Raw genomic sequence first — 18738 nt, 5'->3', positions numbered from 1 at the left:
AGAACATTTCTGAGTTCTGAAGCAAGCCTTTCTGATGGGAAACATACTGAGACATCATTATGCCTTCTTCTGAAAGGTGATTTTAAGAACTAGCAACACCCTATCCTGAAGTATGCACATTTTGCTATCATTTTGATTTGTGAATTAATATTTATAATGCAGCATCAGCAGTAAAGGGATTTTTACTCTTCTAGTACTAAAGAATGCTTTCATAAGTGCATCAAGATAGTCTTTTTTTTTTTTCTTTTTTTTTTTACTTCTTTAAATCAACCTCAATTGCATTAGTGGTATGCCCTCCTTCCTCTGTAAAATTTTAGTTCATACCTTTGGGGCTTTGGGGCTTCTCTAGAAAGATCAAATGACTCCTACCAAAACCTAGAAAGGGAGGCAAAGACCACCAAGATTCATTCTTTTGCAGGCCTCTGTGGAGAGTGCTACACAGGGAAGGCTCTGGGTGTTTTTAAGCATTGGGTTACTCAGCTAGTTCAGCTAATAGAGTAATGAAAGGCACTGGAAGGTCTGGGGGTTTTTCTAACTAGGAACTGCTACAGGTCCACAGGGACTGCTTTGGTGATGGACTATGTGTGGGGAAGGATTCCTAGCATCATACAGATTAAATAAGTTTTTGTGATAGCTACAGTAATTTTTTTCTGGGGGGAAAGGAATGCAGAGTTTTCAGATCTGCCATATTTCTGTTGATATTGGTTTAAATGGGAGCCAGAGCAACATTGGATCATCTAATGACAACTGCTGTTAACTTCCTTTGTAAAACCCAATCCTGAACTCTTTACATATGTCAGTCTCATTCAGCTCTTTCTTGAAATGATGATTTGCTGACTTTATTTCAGAAATGTAAGCTACAGTACACAACATTCAAATTTTCATCTGAAAATCTGAAAAAAATCAGGCAATATGTTGTCAGCTAGATGAAAACAGCAAATGACATTTCAGAGGTAGGAACAAGGAAACTGGTATGTTCACAAATGTGAGTGAGATGGCTGATGTCACCAAAACACATGACCTGCTAAAAGAAACCATATTTATTACATTTCTGGCAGTGTGATGGATTTTATACTTTTGCATGAGACTAATGTGCAGGTACAGAGAGACAGGGATGAGTTAAAAGAAATTGATCAGAGATGGTCTCTAGCAATTTGACATGCTTCTGCTGCCATGTAATTATTGTAGTTCCTCATTGGTATTGATACTCAAATGCAATTGGATTTTGCAAAACAAAACAAAACAAAACAAAAATGTAAAAGAATGAATACCAGGCCATTTCTTAGATTGATACCAGCATGAGACAAAAGTGATGTTTTTATAATTCTAGGAGACTCAAGATTATTTACAAAATAATTGAAAATACAATTGTCAAGGAGCAAACAACATAATTGGAGTAAACTCCACAGTCCAAGGCAGTAGGAGACCAAAGTCACCTGGTCTTCTTTTAAGAAATGCTAGATTTTTTATTTGTTACTCAATTCTTTCACCCTGTGCATATACATTTCAGCATTATTATGTGCTGAAATTCACTATTCTTGTGTGATCTCCTGCCTTCCTTGGGCTGCAGGGTGGTTGGCTGCATCCTTCCATGGAGGAAGGATGAAACATATGTGTAGGAAGTCACAGATGTGGGGAGGTCATGCTTTGTGAAACAGAAACCATTTTTAAAATATTTTTTATATACAGATATAATATTTTTTTTGTTTGTTTTGGGATTTTTTTGTTTGTTTGTTTTTTTTTTTTTTTGCTAATACTCACAAGGGCGTGTTAGCAATGCATCTCAGTATGTGAGAATTCATGGGAAAAGGCTCCTTGTTGATGGGAAAGAGCTGGTGGAAGGTGGCCCTCTGGCCCTGGGTGACTTTCCTTGTGATTTATGTCAAGAAATCCTCCACAAAGGGAAGGAACATTTCCTGTAAGGGTGAACGAGGTGAACCAGCAGATATTCTGAAATTGCAGCCTCTTTGCTTTTCAGTGGTAGCATAAAGCAGTGTAATGTCAAAAACATTCCTGTTTCACTGAAAATACTATTTTTTTTGTGTCTAATAAAGCTGGAGTTTGTCAAGCTTCTTTCTGCCAGAGAAGAAGGGTGGATTAATGTGAGCTTTGTCCTCTGCTAAGCTACCTGCTTTGCTGCAATTTGCAAGAATGTAGTATGTCAGATCCTTACTGTTCTTTTAGCTTTTGGTTGAAATTATCAATGGATTTAAATATTGTTGGGACACCCAGGTAGGCACACAAATATACACACTCATGAAAAGGGGAAACTCAAAGCCTCAGAAAAATGAGCCAAAAAACATCTTCCAGCAGAAATTGCATGAGAGCTGCACAAACTGCATGGGCGTTTAGCTGAAACCTAATTAGCAACAGGAACTTATCTTGAAGTCTGGTTCCACAGAGTAGGGAAACTGCTGAAGTACAACAGGGAGGGAATTTAGCATTACAGCATTATTCACCTTTATTGCATAAAGCCAGCCAAATTACTTCAACCTATTGATGGGAGGAGATTGTGTTTCTTTTGTGCTCCATAATTTCTAGCTCCAGATGGCAATGTGTCTGGGTAACCCATAAACAGACTCATCTTGCCATCCCATGCCTCTAATAGCCACTGGCTTTTCCTTGCTGCCAAGCTATTGCTCTCAGGTGAGAAATGCTTTCTTCTGCTTTTTTTTCCAGAAGTAATTGTACCTACAGTCAATGGCTTTTGCCTCTGTATGTGATGGGTTATTAGTCCCTGCTGCCAAATTTTGCCCTGAGAGCTGGCAGCTGTTTCCTGACTCGAGGCTGTGGGTTCCAGCTCTTGATGCAGACAAGTCTTGGTGCGTGCTGCTCAAAATGGGCTGCAGGGCTGGGGTTTGGACAGGTGGCAGGTGCTCAATGTCTCTGGGGCAGAAGGGTAGATCCTCCTCTTTTGGAACATGATGCTCTTGATGAGTTTTGTTTTGCTTTTAATCTGTCTTTGCCCTTGTAATCAGAAAGAAAGGATCCTTTTTTTTTTTTAACCTAAAGTCTCTTTTTTTTTATGTCATGTTGGATGTTGGCTCTTCTAAAATGTTCACTGCAGCTGTAAGGAGAGGTTGGAGTGTCTCTTCACCACTGGATCAACTGGGCTTAATTACTTACCTGAGGTCTGTCTGTGAATATCTTTGGGAAATCAGGTAATGCAAAACATTAGTCACTGATGGTTGGTGTATTTTACACTACAAATCTACAGAATGCATTACTTTCTTTGAATTAATTTTTGTGTATAAGCACAAAGCAGGCAAATTCAATGGCTCATGGACTTACTATGTAAAGCCTTGTGCCAGTACAAAGAATTCAAAACTATTTAATGGGATATGTGTTTGCAATGCACAGCACATATGGTCCTACTGCTGTCTCCTTCCTGGTGCTATTTTTTGCAGCTATGGAAAGTTCAGTTTGCAAGATATCCTTATATTCTCTGTATTCTTTATTTTACAATACCAAAATAATATTGTTAGCTTCCACTGAAATATTATTGATATAAAAATTACTTAAGTGTAATTAAAAACTTAATCAATCTGTCCCATGTGGGATTCCTGTTTAAAGATTATTTGGATTGTTTGAGGAAGGGATAGGCATGCAGAGCCTATTCAGAAGACCCATTTGTCTGAATTAATAGTTGTCCTGAATCACCTGAAGTTGTACTTAGTGGCTGATTAATCTTGTAAAATTGTGCAACTTTTAGTAGACTAGAGGTTAAAGGTTGTAACAGCAGAGAGAAGACATCTGAGGAGACCACCATTGTGCTCCATTGAACTTGGGATGAGCCTGAGACTTTGGAGCCCACAGAAAAAGGGATAGTTCAAAGATTCCCTTAGGTTAGCAATGTCAAATGCCTAGTTTGCAGCCTTATAATTTTTGTAGTGACGAAATTAAACCTATTCCCTTTCTTGTTTGGTCGCTCTATGATTCTACTGCATTCTGCAGAAGCCTGCTGCACAAAGGGAAGAGGCAGCAGACCCTGGTATGGGAGAAGGTTCAGATCTTGCACATAACATGTAGGAGGGTTTAATTTATTATCATGTTCTGATTAAAGAGGTTGCAATGTCAGTTGGCAATAAGGCCATCACCTGACCTTACTGCCAGGCAATGAGGAACTACTGAAGAAGTTTTCCATGTCACTGTTTTGCTTGTATCTTGACCAATGTTCTTTTCTGTACCATCTCCCACTGATAATACCACCTCAGTACCCACACAGACACTGTTGGTTTGTATATCTTGATTCTCCTACAGGTATGAAACACTTGCAATATGAAAAAAAATTAAGTGATGATAGTTTCAATGAAGTGCTATGTATTTAGCAATATAGTGTCTGTGCTGTTAGTTACCAGCTGGCAATAGGGAAGGAAAATGGATTTGTATAGGTAGAAGATGGCTGACCCATTGCTCCTCAGTTGCATGGATGCTGTAGCCCTTTGCCTGTGGCTCCTTGGCTGGAGCTGTGTCAGGCCATTGGCAGCCAGGTAAGAACAGCAGGAGTGCCCCCAGCACTGCCAGTGTGCTGTAAGGCTCAGCTGCACCTCCTGGTTCTCAGTGGAATAGCGAAATCTGAAGGAAACTGTGTGCATAAATTTCCTCAGGTCTGTTCCCAGACATCTACCAACGTTTGGGAGAATGTTGCAATTACCAGCCACAGGGAACCTGGGCGTTAAGAAAAACCTTGGCCTGGTGTACCCTTCAGAGTTGCTCCAAGGAATCACCATGTGTTTGTTTCCTGCTTTTTAATACAAAATTACATATGGTACAATTGTTCCCATAAATATCAACTTTGCTGCTTTGTGGAAATAACAGAATTTCATTGATATCAAATCAGCGGATTCCTTTCTTGGAAACTCAGTGCTACCCTTTCTTTCTTTTGAAGATCTCTGCCTCTGATGTTATTTGACTTCTCCTTGAGTGATACATCTCAAACACACTATGAAAACACTTCCATTATAACTATTAAGTTTGGAGTGAAGCATGGTGCAATAGTTATAATCCTTTAAATTGTAATTTCTTCAAATTTTTCTACACAATAAATGGTGAAAGACAGTGACATAGATACTACTAGTAGTTTGACTATGTTGTTTGGAAGCATGCTGCTGTGAGCTGCCAATATGCGATAAGAAATACAGTGGGGCAAATTTTAGCTTAAGAAAAAATTAAATTTGGCACAGAAAGGTCATGGGTGATGCATACTTTGTAAAAATCAAGGTAGAGTGATTTTTCTCATAATGCTCCTTAAGAGCTGATCCGTATATTCTGATATAAATATTGTGACCCTGGATTTGTGTTGGGTTGTTTGGTTTTTTTTAAAGCTTAAATCTAGAAGTGTTCCATGGCAGAGTATCTTACGTTGAACATGGAACATTATAGCTACTGCAGTTCTTCAGAGTTCAAAAAACAGACAAGGAAAAGAAACAGATCTAATTATGTTAGTTTGTGGTAACATTATTGCATAATTTAGTGGACATAATACAGCCAGTAAACAACATTGAAAAGAATAAACATGATGGGAAAGACCATTCTGGACCACTTGTCTATCAGGTTAACATCAGTCAAATCAGGGATTTTGACTCTGATCTGGGATGCCCTCCTGCGTAAGTGTCCCTTTTGATGGAGCCTGTGCCTGTCCAGAGCAGTCCTGTTGTGGAGGTCTCTGCTGGGAGGGGCTCTTCTGCACTCCAGGCTGGCGCTGCTGCTCGCGGTGGCTCGGGGCTCCTGGGGGCTGGTGAGCACGACTGAGCCGCGCGCGCCGCTTCGCATCTCCAGCGCCCGGAGAATCACATTCCCATCATCAACCTGTGCCAAGGAAGGAACGTGGGTTAGACAGGCCCTCAGCCAGCCCAAGGTGCTTCCCAGATGGACCTGGTGGCTCTAGTGTCAAGGTGCTCCTGGGGCTGCAGTGACAGTCCTGTCTGTCACTTTTTCCCGAAAGTGAAAAGAATCTGAATACGCTTTCCTGACCAGTGTGAAATTCAACATCTGAACACCTTTCCCTCCTGACTCGGCTTCTTGGTCTTGTAATGCATTTACTGTCTGATCCTCTATGAAGTAAGACTTGTAATTTTATCTTCTACTTGGACCATGGCCTTTATGAAATACTGATTTTTAAAGTCAGGTGACTGGCACCTAAAGCTTTCACCTACTTAAGGTGAAAAGAAAATGTTACTGTCTCTGCCCATTTTAAACAGTTTTTGGCTGTTGTGCTTCGGGTTAGTTTCTGCAAGTTTTGTAACAATGGGTTCATCATATGAAGAACATGTAGATACACATGTATTTTATCAGTTATTGTAAAATATTTGTGCTAAGAATTCATTTTGAGCAATTTACTATATTACAGGGATGAAATCATAGCATACTATTAACCTGCTCATGTGCATATAGAATAATCCATTTTATTCAATGAAAACTTACATTCCATTGCATTTTTATGTGTTGGTACCAGAAGCGGTTGTTTCAAATATGTTTGCCACTTTATTTGTGCTATTAGTCAGAGCATTCTTTTAATACCTAAGCAAAGAACTGGAAAACTGCAACCAGTATGTACATGTCTGGTACAAACAATTATATATATGCATAAATTAAATATTTTTGTATCATTGTTTTCTTATCTATGAGTATAATTAACCATGAACTGCTGCATTGCTGTGAAGTGTTCTTTTTTTCACAAGTCTTTAGTTTTCTGCACATTTGTCATAAAATACCTTTTGTAAAGTTTTTGTGGAATTTCCAGGTTGAATTCTGACTTCTCCATAAAGACTGAATACATGTTTCAAATTCACAGATATTTAAACATCCACTGTAGTTCATATGAGGGAAATATACATCAGAACACAGGCCTCTTAAATGAAACTTCAAGGTCTTCACATTGAGGCTTGAATATTAATGTTGTTTTTGGCAAACTGTGGTATTGGACCTATCCCAAATTTCTAACAAACTCATCCACAGATCATGTCTGTGGATGCCTTTACATCAGGGAATAAGGTATTAATTACAGGCAATATCTAACACCATTGATATACAGTGCTTTGTTTACACTCTGAGCTTTGCATTTTTGGTAAGACATTGCAGAGCTGCCAAATTATCTACAGCAGATATGAAGTATGTGCAAGAAAAAATTCCAAACAAAACACACAGGGAAACCCAGTGTTTGTGGGTTGCTGCAAAGGAAAGATGGAACCAAAGAAAGTTTCTATTCCACTTGGCAATGGGGAATATGTTCCTTCCCATCACCAGGAGAAATGTTTACATCATTATGAGGGCAAATTTGCACTGTGCCAGACTCAGAACTTACTAACTGAGAGCAAAGCAACAAAGAGACTATTTGTACAAAAGCCACTACAGAGAACTGTGGGGTAAAAAAGTCTTTTAAGTGAAGTCATAAGTGATCAGGGATAGAAAATGCACTGGTTTAGAAATTGATTCTGTATGTGCTGAAATGAGCATTCAGTGGTAACACTCCAGTTTCCACCACTGTTTTAGTGGGAAAAGCTCACATGTTCTGGGTTTAGAAAGACCAGCTTCACAAATCAGGATGGTGTTTCAAATATTTGCTTGAGATATGAGCTACCCAGTTCATACTTTTTAGGTCAGTTCTTCAAATTTAAGAAGGAAGATTTAAGCTAGAGTCTCCTACTCTTCAGAGGACTGCCACAACTATGGGACTATTCATTTACCCTCAAGATCTGACATTTTTTTTCTGTGAAAAAAACCCAGTGATCTCATAACTGTCTCTGCATAAAAATAATTTCTTTTTAATTCTAAGAAGTTTTGGTAGGTCAATCTTTTCTGCCCAGTTTTATGAAAGAGTTCTTGGAGCTGTCTTTGATTACATAATCTAATGTGTAAGTTAATTGACTCCAGTGTTATAATAATAGTAACAATAATACAAGCATTATTAGAGCAGTTATTATGACTTTTCTTTTGGGAAGAAAACTTGTAGCTGCCTATGCTCTGAAGTGATTCACAGGAATCTTTCTTAAACTAATAAATCCTGACAATTTATTATGAGCCATGCAGTGTCTGAATTCCTGCTCTAAGCATTCTGAATGAACCTGTTATTTTAAAAATGAATTTAATTTAAGCCCTTTTAGGCAAGATGATTTGTATGTCATGAAACAAGTTGTCTTTGAATTGCAGTCTTTGCAATTCGGAGCAAAGAGCCTTACACTGATCTTGACTAAATTAGCTGATGGAAGTATAAAAGGTGTTCTTATGTACATGGTCAAATGCTCTGTGCAATTTCCCACATCACTGAAAACCCTTTCATTATATTTTGAAGTTTACTGCAAATTATTAAAATTTGTGCAGCTAATCTCCTGCTGCTGAGCCAGCAACTGTGCTGAAACTGTTCCCCCAGAAGAACTTGGTTGATGATAATCTAATTGTAACACCAACTCACACCTCCACCCAAGGCAGGACCACCCCTCACTAGTCATGTTCTCCATATTTTAATGACTCTTAGAGGAAGAGAGAATTTTACACCAATCAGTAACAAAGGTGTGTATGACTAGAGTCACTCAAGTTCTACCTGAAATGTAAAGAAACAACATACAAATAAGTTGATGATGGAGAAAAGTTAGGGAAGACTCCATTGTAACTACTGGCATTGGTTGATGGGCTCAACCTGTCTTCTACCCCATAGGGATGCCTGTTGGGTAAGAATCGCTCTGTGTGGGCTGAATACTTCCACTGAGGATTAGAGTTGTCTGTATATTGCTTTGAAAATGTTTTTGCTGTCAGATACTATCACTGGCAATCCTTGAACCTTAACCTCTCACAGTTTTTTATTAGCAAATAGTGATATTACATAAGCTGTTAGAGTGAATCCTTCCCAGGTGCTGGCAGGGGGTAACATACTCAGGAAAAGAGGAGAACCCACTAAGGGGTCATAAACTGGGAAGACCTGCTGAGGGGTCTCCCTTGGGCTGTCCCTGACCAAGTCAGTCAAACCACCCTGTGATCCAACAGGGCAGTTCAATGAAGGGTCCCCTAACAGGACACTGACAGACTGGTATCAGCTTTCCTGGAGCACTGACAGATAAATCAAACACTAAGGGTTGAATGAATGTCCCCACACCAAGGGGGAAGAAACCTCCTTTTCTCACTTGACACTTAGAAAATGAGTCCTGCTTAGGATCATAAAATTATATTGTTAAGTGTAAAATAGTTAAGTAATAAAAAGAAAACAACCTGAAGCAACAGGCCTGTATTGACCACATAAAAAGTAGTTGGAAAACTCTAGAGGAAGTGCATGTTAGCATTCCTTGACAGAGAATGGGCCTCAAATGCTTAGTGCTGTCTAGAACGAACTTTTACCTTTTTTTTTTTTCTTTTTTTTTAAACCTTAACTGTTGGGAGATAGAAGGTAAGAACATCTGTTTTACCTCAATACAAATCTATTGTTTCTTCCTCTTAAGATGAAAGACTCAGGGCCATGTTACTCATACAGGTTGTCTTATAGGAACAAGTGCTGTAGAGTTACCACAATTTGATCTGCAAAGAAAAGGCTTATGCTCAGCAGGGCTGTACTAATTTACAAGATTTACTTGAATGTTAAGATATTCATGTGGTTATGTGCTCCCTTCTTTTTTTCTCATTCCAGCAGCCACTGTGTTAGAAAATGGTAAGTTTTCCTCAGAGCCTGTGGCTGGTCTCTGGCTTTCTATCCCAAGCATTTCACAGGACATTTGAAAGGAAAGTGTGATGCTGTGCAGAACTGAGGAGACAATCTATCACTTGTCTTGTATTGTCATTTATGAACCTTTTGATGGGTTTCCACTCACACTATGATTGTATCCTACCTTTTTTTTTCATACTTAAGAGATATCTTCTGTGTAATTGCTATTCACGCTATAATTGTCTGGGGAAAGAGAAGCAGTTGCCTGCATAGACTATCTAAATATTTTCTTGCTGGGTGGTTTTTCCTATTTATCCATAACTGTGGGGATGTCTGTGACATCTAGCTTTGACAAATGAACAAGGAGATATAAATAGTCTTTATGCTTTATTCAGAGAAACAGAAAGATCGTTTACTACAAATTAATACTTTTTGTATATTAAAAAAAAAAAAGGCATAAATTGTGAAGCTGGAGAGACTTTATTTCCATCTTCTTCGGTCTGTAGAGCCTGGAATAGCCACCTATGAAACAGCAGTTCTGTTTCATTTTTCATCTGGTCTTCTCTATACTTGTTAATATTGTGGTCAGCTTGCTGAGTGTTGCTCATGCATCTAAAGCTTGTGCAATATGGTGAAGGAATTTGAACTCTTTTAGTCTTTGGAGTTGTATGTCAGATGGGATATCTTCACCTGGCACAAAGAGATGAAGCACTGTTACATATTCTAATAGTTACAGGTCCCTGTATGGATAAGTGGTGTGGGTCAAGAGAAAAAGGTAAAAAATGTCCTATAGCTATACATACTTACAACTGTACTTCTTTTATGCTCAAAAAATCCTTTCCCCTGCTCTGGTGCAGGCATCATAATACCAGTGAAAAATCTCAAAAAATGATGGAGAGGGGCAGGGAGGTGTTTCACTGGAGGTCACTTAACCTTGCTGTGTTCCACTGCTCTGGTCATGTGCATTCTTCCTGCCAAAACAGAAATACAGCTGTTGGATATCAGCATTTTTATGCTGAGTAAAATTAATGTTCACAATGTCTCACATCACTGTGTGGAAAAGATAAAATTCACCGATATCCATTCACAAGTGTGTGTTACGTATGTGTTATATATATATTTAAGATCACAAACCTGCACTGTATAGGCAGAAAGCAGTCTGTCCATTTAGAGTACTTTCAGAATGGGATTGGTCCTCTGAAGTGTGAGCACTTAGAAATCCTGGTACTAAGCATGTATGACTTTCTTTTTCTACCAGAAAAGTGATGGTGTATGTAATGTGGTGCTTTAAAATCTTTCCATCCCATTCTGAGTACCAATTTCAGTGTAATCTTTGCTGCGTAACATTTAGACAAAAGCTTTTAGTTATGAGCTATGGAATTTAGTTAGTTAAGCAAACTCTCCAAATACGTAGGGGAAGAACTTACCTGCACTCTTGTCCTTTACTCAGCTCAGTGCACTGGGGTGCATGTAGCCAAGGCTGACCTCTAAAAAAGTCTTGATTTCCTCTTCATCATGAATCCTTGCTGTGCTGCTTCTCACCTAGGCTGGGTCATCTCAGGAGCTGTTGAGGTAGCTGGTCAGAGTTTGTGGGTTATGTTGTTCTTTTCCCTTCCTTATTTTCCATAGAGATGGATAGACAGTGTCTGTGCACAACAATCCATGCCAGGGTGGCTTATCTCCTCTGCTCTGTGGAAGACAGCACTCTGTGGGGTCTTGGAGACTGTTGATTGCCTGAATTTGTGCCCTCACTGTAATAAAGCATCTCCTACCCAATGGGACAGAAGGCAAATTAAGTAAGAACTTTTAATGGGCTCATGAGTTCACTGAGACTGAGGGTATGACAGCATTGTTAATGATGCATAGCTGTAGTGTGGGACACCAAACACACAGCTCTAGAATTAATAAGATATCACAGAGTTTCTGAAACGCACTTCCTGAGGTATATGTGACACTGCTGCCATCTATCAAGAAGAAGTCTCATTTCTTAGAGTTTTATGTGCTGGTCTCATTCTTCAAATTGAACAGAGAGCTCGAATACAGTTTTGTCCAAATGTTATTAGCTCAGGCCACAACAGTAAAGAAGTTTATAGGACAGCCTGGGCAAGATCTCATTAATACTTGGATGCAATATATTGCAAACAAAGCACAGGAAGGAAGAAAAATTTCGGCTCATTAGGATATGTATTTTCCTCGGAGTCAGATTGGGACAAGTACAACTGAGGCTTCAAAGGGTTTATTTCCGAAAAACTGGGAAAAAGTGAAATAGGTTTATAGATGTTTGCAAGTGCTCAGTGATTTATTGCAAAATCAAACTCATCCTCATCAAAAATATGTTCATAGTATTACTTCCTGAAAGTTTTCTGGCTTGTTTTTTAAAGAGGGGAGAGTTGTGGTGTGCCTGAAGTTAGCTGAGGGAAAAATCCTGACATCTATGAAAGCTGTTAGAATCTAGCAGCAGCACCCTTGTGTTCCTCGAAGTTCAGTGCTACAGGCTTCATTCAGAGCTCACTGAAGCAACACAGCTTGTCTATGTTTTTCATTTTTTCTGAAGTTTCTGTATGTAAAGAGGAACTTTATTATAAACATTTCCTCTATACCACCTTCTAAAGCAAAACAAAATATACAGCTGAAGTGATAAATATTTAACTTCTGTGTACCCCTTGTACTTCTTCTGCAAGAAATACAAAGAAGAAATAAATGTGTCCTGAATAATCATTTGCATTTTCTGTATTTTCTTCTGTTTTCAATTGAAGATAGAACAGAACATAATTTGCTGTAATCTCCTTAAAATACAATTTTTCTCTAGGCAATCTTAAATGCTTTTGCACAGGTGTTCCACCTGCATATATCTCTATCATCATATAAATGAACATTTTGACAGTGAAAGTAATGTTTGAAAAGACATCTTGAACACTTTACCTGGGCTCTATTTGTTTCCAGTCTGCCCTTCTCGCCTGTAGCATGTCCTGCCCTGCCTGCTGTCTTTTTCTGACGTTGAGGTCCTTTCCCAAAGAATATGTAGTTTACAAAGGCATATTCCAGCAAGGCCAGGAACACAAACACAAAGCATCCCATCAGGTAAATATCTATTGCCTTGACATAGGGAATCTTTGGCAAGGTCTCCCTGAGGTGGGTGCTGATGGTGGTCATTGTCAGCACAGTCGTGATTCCTGCAAAAGGAAGAAATAAGTCAGTGACTAGTAAGACAAGGAGGAGATTTGAGCACAAAAGACAGAATCACAGCATTGCACTTCTCATGATGGTGATGATCTGATTCTTAGCAGCCAAAGGAATGTGTTTTGCAGAACTGGAAAGGAACATATCCTTGCAAGTTAGCTAAATGCATCTTCCTTGGCTTGTCGTGCAGTGCAGGGTGAACAAAATAACCTCCAATAGCCCAGGCTATGTTGGAACTCCTTCCCTAAATTTTTGCCATAACTATGCTAGGGAATGTGGTGTTAGCTGACCTGGATAGCAAAGTGTTTATTGTTGTTCCTTCTATGTGACAAAATGCTTCTTACTTCATTTACAGCAGTAGCTCTGCTTGACCCCACAGGTGATTTACATCTATCCTTTGATTTAAAATGAAAGATTGAAATGAGAAAGGGAAGCCTCTTGATAAAGTGATCTTTGATGAAGAGAAAGTGATATATATGCTTGCACCAAAACAACTTTTCCTGTTAACTAGGTGCTTGCAAGTAAAGCATTTCCATCTCATTGTTTTATCCACCACTGAATGATTTTTTTTTTTCTTCTATGAGTTTTTTTATTTTAGCTGGTTGATATTTCAGTCTACTTTCCAGCCTGTTTTAATCATAGGTCATTAATGCATGTAGATAATAGCTCCAGGCACAGGTCTAACAGTTTAATTTACAGAGAGATGGGACAAATGGCTTTTTGGCAATAGAGCTGAAAAACACACGTGCCTTAAAGCTGGAGAAGATTTTCATTCTTATAGAAAGTTGTAGGAAGGAACATGGTATGGGAAAGAACCAACTATAGGTAAAACAGACTTATTTGGTGTAAGCTATCCACTGATGTCACTAGGATCTTGTGTATTCATTTCAGTCACAAATCTGGCTTGAGAGAACACCTTTTAACATCAACAGGGATTGTTCATGCAGCACAGTGTACATACCCTTAGACACCTGAATTAGACTTTTATGCTCCAGTTTGGAAGTAAGATACTTTTGGCCTGATCCAAAGACCATTATGACAACTGGAAGTCAGTCAACATCCCAGCCTAAGTGTGGAGCAAGAACTTCAGGTCACACCTGCCTGCCTTGCTGACAACCAAGGCCCTTGCTGCTTGAGTAAGATCACAGTTAATGATGCTACAACCAGCAGCACGGATTTGGTGCCTCTGTTTTCAAAGGCAGCAAGTGTCCACATTGTTCAGTCAGTTGGAGGAGTTACCTAGAGCAACTCTGGCTGCAGAGGCATCATAATTGATCCAAAAGGACACCCACGACAGAATTGTGATCAGCGTGGAAGGCATATAGGTTTGCAAAATGAAGTATCCAATATTTCTTTTAAGCCGGAAGCTCAGTGATAATCGAGGATATGCTCCTGAAAGAAAGAAGTCATATAGAGACAATGCCTCACAAAAGGCAGGCATTGATATTTTTGGGTTGGAGGAAGAGGGGACAATTCTTTTTAACTTGTCAGTGCTTACCTGTTGTAAATTCCACTCTCTTTGATACCATTTTGTAGTCCACGATGGAAAACTGCGGGAGCTCGATGTTATTAACTCCTGTTACTGCTGACTCTCCTCCGTTCCAGTAAAATTCAATATCATCAGTAGTGTATCCATCTGAAACAGAGGCACAGCTTGATTACTGACTTTTCTTTTTGCTTTATTACTTCGTTTAAATAGTTGCAGTTCAAGTGAAAGGAGCTGCTGTTAATCAGGAATTCAGCCTTCTGTAGTGTGGCATTCCTGTTTCACAGAATTCTTTCTCTATGCCTTGATGAAGCTTCTAGATGTAGAAGAGGAGAAGACAGAAAACAAGGACAGAATTAATGATTAAAGTTTGTTTTTTAGCCAGCTCTAATACAACAACTTTTTAATCAGGCTTGAGTTGCTCAGTTTACCAACTGAGACAGTTACATCATCAGCAAAACTTTTAAACTCTTTGTGGAGGAGCTCTGACAGTAAAACCAGGTTCAGTTCTCAGATTTGAATTTGATTTCCTATGCAGTATGTGTCAAAGTACAGAGTTGGGAGCCAGTGGCAACAAAGATGATTCTAGAAGAATTAAGGTGCCTGTAGTATCACCTGACAATGTCTGTCATAGCTGTAAGGTAACCCTTTGATATTCATGAAGCATTTTATATTTTAATTAGACCATGCCATCTTTGATCTTCTGTTATCACAGAATTATTTCTTTTTTACTCCAAAACTAGCTCCTTTCTTCTCATTCCTTTTAACAGTGATGTTGATTATTTATAATGTAATCAAAAATTAATTTGCCATTATATCACTGGAAATGTTAACATTATTGTCACCATTTTCAGAAATATTTTGATGGAACTCAGAAGTGACTGATTTTCAAAAAAATCTCCCAATTGACAATATTTTTGAACTAATATTTAAACAGGTTCCACTTTACTGCGTTTTTCTACTTTCCCCAGATATCTACCAGAGGAGAGAACATATCATCTATTTTTAATTTTTTTCCTTCAGGTGTTAGATTTAATCAGGTTTAAATCATGTAACACAGTTCAAATAAAACATGTTTGAACTCAAAGCTTTAGAAAACTCGACAGCACTTTTGCCAGTTGAACCAACTGTAGCTTTAGAAGCCTCCACAGAGCTAGGAACCTATCCTTTCACATGCACAAGTAATGCAATATCAAGCTAAGGAAATGACTCTTGAGATGTCTTTTCCTATGATGGTGCCTAGTAATAGCCTCATCCCTGGAAGGCTGACCACATGCAGAACAGATCCATGGTTTCCCTGGTGATAGTCAGAGAAGCTCTGATGACTTGCTGCCAGGCTCCAGAGACTGCACAGAAAGTCTGCAGCTATTGAACAGCTACCTTTTGATGCAAACACACAATGACAGGCTGAACAAGGCTAAATGTTCACATATTTTATTTCTGAACTGCTCAGTGCCATGGTGTTCTATCTGAATTGCTCTGAAAACCACATTAACCTATGTAATATGGATTGCTGCTGCAATCTGGGTTTCCCATTACTTATGGCATTTATTTATTTATTTATTTCAAATGAACCATCCCAGGGCTGTGACACAGAGCTCTGCATTGCTGATTTTCATGACTTTTCACTGCAAAAAGTCAAGGTAGCTGCTTGGTAGTGAGTCTTCAGTAGCTGCCTTAAAATCTTTGCACACAAACCCCAGGGCTGACATGAGCTTCATGTAGGGTGTGATACAGAATGACTGAAAGTGAGTGAAGACTGCTAAGACTGTTTAAAAGACCAAGACTGAGATGGGCAGGGAAGTATTAACTTCATTTTCTTGCAAATCTGTTCTACAAAAACCTTCTCTTGAAGGATTTCTCTTCTCCGAAAAGGTGTTGCTAAACAGATGGCATTGGAACTGTCATCTCATACTGAAAGGATATTGGTTATGTGTAGGCTTCATACCACACAGATATCCTCTACATGACAATTAATGATACATCCATTTGTCCTTAGGGGACAGGATAAAAAACCAAAAGAGTTCACTACCTAGACATTGATCAGATATTCGCTGCAAAATCACAGCTGAAGGTTTAGATGTGAGAATCCTAACTCTGTCTCAGGGTTCAGAAGAAAATAATGAAAATGATTCTTCTGTTCTGTGCTATCATCTCCTTTTGCTTTTCACATCCTGCCCTCCAGTTTTGTTCTGATTGTGCAGCTTCCTTGGACACTGCAGGCTGGGACCCAGGGCAGAGAAAGGAGCAACCTCCAGTCCTCAGGAGCTCCTGACTTTACTTGTAACCTCTTAAAGCAGCCACAGCCAGCCTCTTTCCAGTTCCCCTGACATTTTGAGAAAATAGGTAATCGTTTGGCACCTTACTGTGGCTGAAATTCCCTTCTCTGAAGGTGAATTATTAGTGATTTAGTTATTTAAACCCACAATGGTACCGAATAAATACCTGGGATATCAGAAGGCAGATTTCGAAAAGAAAACAGGCACAACCTCCTGCAAAAATATTGCACCATGTTATTGATACACTGCATGGTTATGTTAGATCGTTGCAAAAGGAAATTATGTGAGTTTTGTAATGCAGACAAATGTGGTTTCCCTAGTCTTGCTTTCCATGACTTTGGCTACTAAATGAAAAGTAGAACTAGAAGGTTATAATGTCAACTGGCCAAAAGCAAGGACACTACATGTAAGGTATCAGCTGCTGACAGGCCAAGTTTTTAATCTCTACAAACTTAAAAGAGACTTCCAAATACAACAAAAAGTGGGTCTAATGCGAGTTACTACTTTCTCTAAATAAACGGATTTCCATCTTGAATTAAAGCTTCCCTAAAGCTGATGGAATTATGAGAAAGGGATATTGATGTTTTTCACTCAGGAGCATTCACATTTTTAGCTCCCTTTTTAGAAAAGTAGTAGAGCAAAAACATCATCCTGTGGTTTTAGGTACAGTGAACTTCAGTATATTATTTCCCTGGCAGTCACTGTAATATCTCTGCTAGACACTAAAAAGGTCTAAATTCTCCCTGGGCAGATATTCCCTGATGTGATAGGATTGTTGCTGTGCTTCCTTATGTTCTTTGCACATTGTCCTAGGTGTGTGGGAGGTATTGCTTTTCACGGCTGACAATGGCTCACAGGTGCCGGCATTGGAGCTCCTCATGTTTCACAGGTGTGAACATCGCTTTTTTCTAGCAAACTTAGGAGGAAGACAGTTGGCTGCAGGTCAAAGACAGGAATTGATCTCAGCTCTGACACTGAGCAGGAGACAAGATTGTGCCTTCTCCTTTTGAAGTGGACAGTGGCTTTAAGCGAGGAGCTGCAGGAAATGAAGGAATCTTCAAGCACGGAGCAGAGCTGACTACTGGCTAGCAGGCAATGGAAACCACTTATTTCGTGCAGCAAATGCCTTGGCCTTTACAAAGCAAGAAAAGATGTTTCAGCGATAGGAAAAGTGAGTCTTGCCACTGCAGTGGCCAGTGTTAATGCTGGTTTGTTCACCGAACTTATCTGTACTGCCCAGGTATTCCCTCGGCAGGTCTTTTCCCATGTAATCCCTTTCCCTCCGCGTACGTATCCATGTCACCAATTTAAATGCACACCTCTGCTTTTGTCTCAGAGAAAGCAGCGCTCGCAGCCGGGCCGTGATGTCCGAACACGAGTTTCACAGAGGGCAGACATCGTGGGCCTGCTGCGTTTCAGCGCTGCTGCCAGGAGCTGCCGGGAGCTGCCGGGAGCTGCCGGGAGCTGCCGGGAGCTGCCGGGAGCCGCCAGGAGCTGCCAGGAGCTGCCGCGGCGCGGGCGGGACAAGGGAAGAACGGAACCGAACTCCGGGCAGCGCGCCCGGGGCCGCGCGGGGGCGCCCGCGCTCCGCCCTCGGCCCGGACCGGGGCGGGGGAGGCGGGGGATGCGCGGGGGATGCGCGAGGAGTGCGCGGGGGATGAGTGAGGGGTGCGCGGGGGATGCGCGGGAGATGCGCCGAAAGTGCGCGGGGGATGAGCGGGAGATGCGGGGGACGCGCGGGGGAAGAGCGGGTGATGCGCGGGGAGCCGAACGCGTTCGCTCCCAGCTCCTGGAGCGAGCATCGCCTCGCTGCTGGGCTGGCATCCCTAGCAGTCTAGCTTGTTCAATCAAGCAGTCTTCCCAGGAATTCTGAGTCTGTTTTTGTTGGCCTGAACCATGAAGGACCGATAAATTTTTATTTATTTATTTGTTGTATGATTAATAATGCTCCCTGAAAAGCATTTGTTCTACTTAAGCCTTTTTTTTTTTTCTTTTTTTGCTTGCTAGATTATTTTCCATCTTCAAAAACACTAAAAAACCCCACATTTAATTGCCCAGCTTGAGATATAAAACTTACTTCCTAGAAAATATTGTCTAGAAATGAAAACATAGCATTTAATCACCAACATTTTTTCTCTCTGTTTTTTTTTTTTTTTTTACTCTTA

At 40.0% G+C, this 18738-nt stretch overlaps 1 protein-coding gene across 2 annotated transcripts in view; it reads right to left on the bottom strand.

The window, feature by feature from the left end:
• Nucleotides 1–5469: 5469 nt before the first annotated feature.
• The window catches only part of GABRB1 (gamma-aminobutyric acid type A receptor subunit beta1), a gene marked incomplete at its 3' end in the record, with an annotated part of 106606 nt that continues 93337 nt past the window's right edge, over nt 5470–18738 (bottom strand). The window contains exons 6-9 of one of the 2 annotated variants that reach the window (XM_079307040.1): nt 14307–14444; nt 14048–14200; nt 12551–12801; nt 5470–5808 (exon numbers count right to left, since the gene is read on the bottom strand). In XM_079307040.1, coding sequence (XP_079163166.1) covers nt 5470–5808; nt 12551–12801; nt 14048–14200; nt 14307–14444 — 881 coding nt within the window. Of the gene's footprint in view, nt 5809–9997; nt 10319–10435; nt 12802–14047; nt 14201–14306; nt 14445–18738 lie in introns of those variants that run through there. The other variant, XR_013774411.1, reaches the window with a different exon arrangement.

Source organism: Erithacus rubecula (assembly GCF_903797595.1).
Source record: "Erithacus rubecula genome assembly, chromosome: 5".
NCBI lineage: Eukaryota > Metazoa > Chordata > Aves > Passeriformes > Muscicapidae > Erithacus > Erithacus rubecula.
Note: the sequence above shows the minus strand (reverse complement) of the source record. Positions and strands in the feature narration are given on the sequence as shown.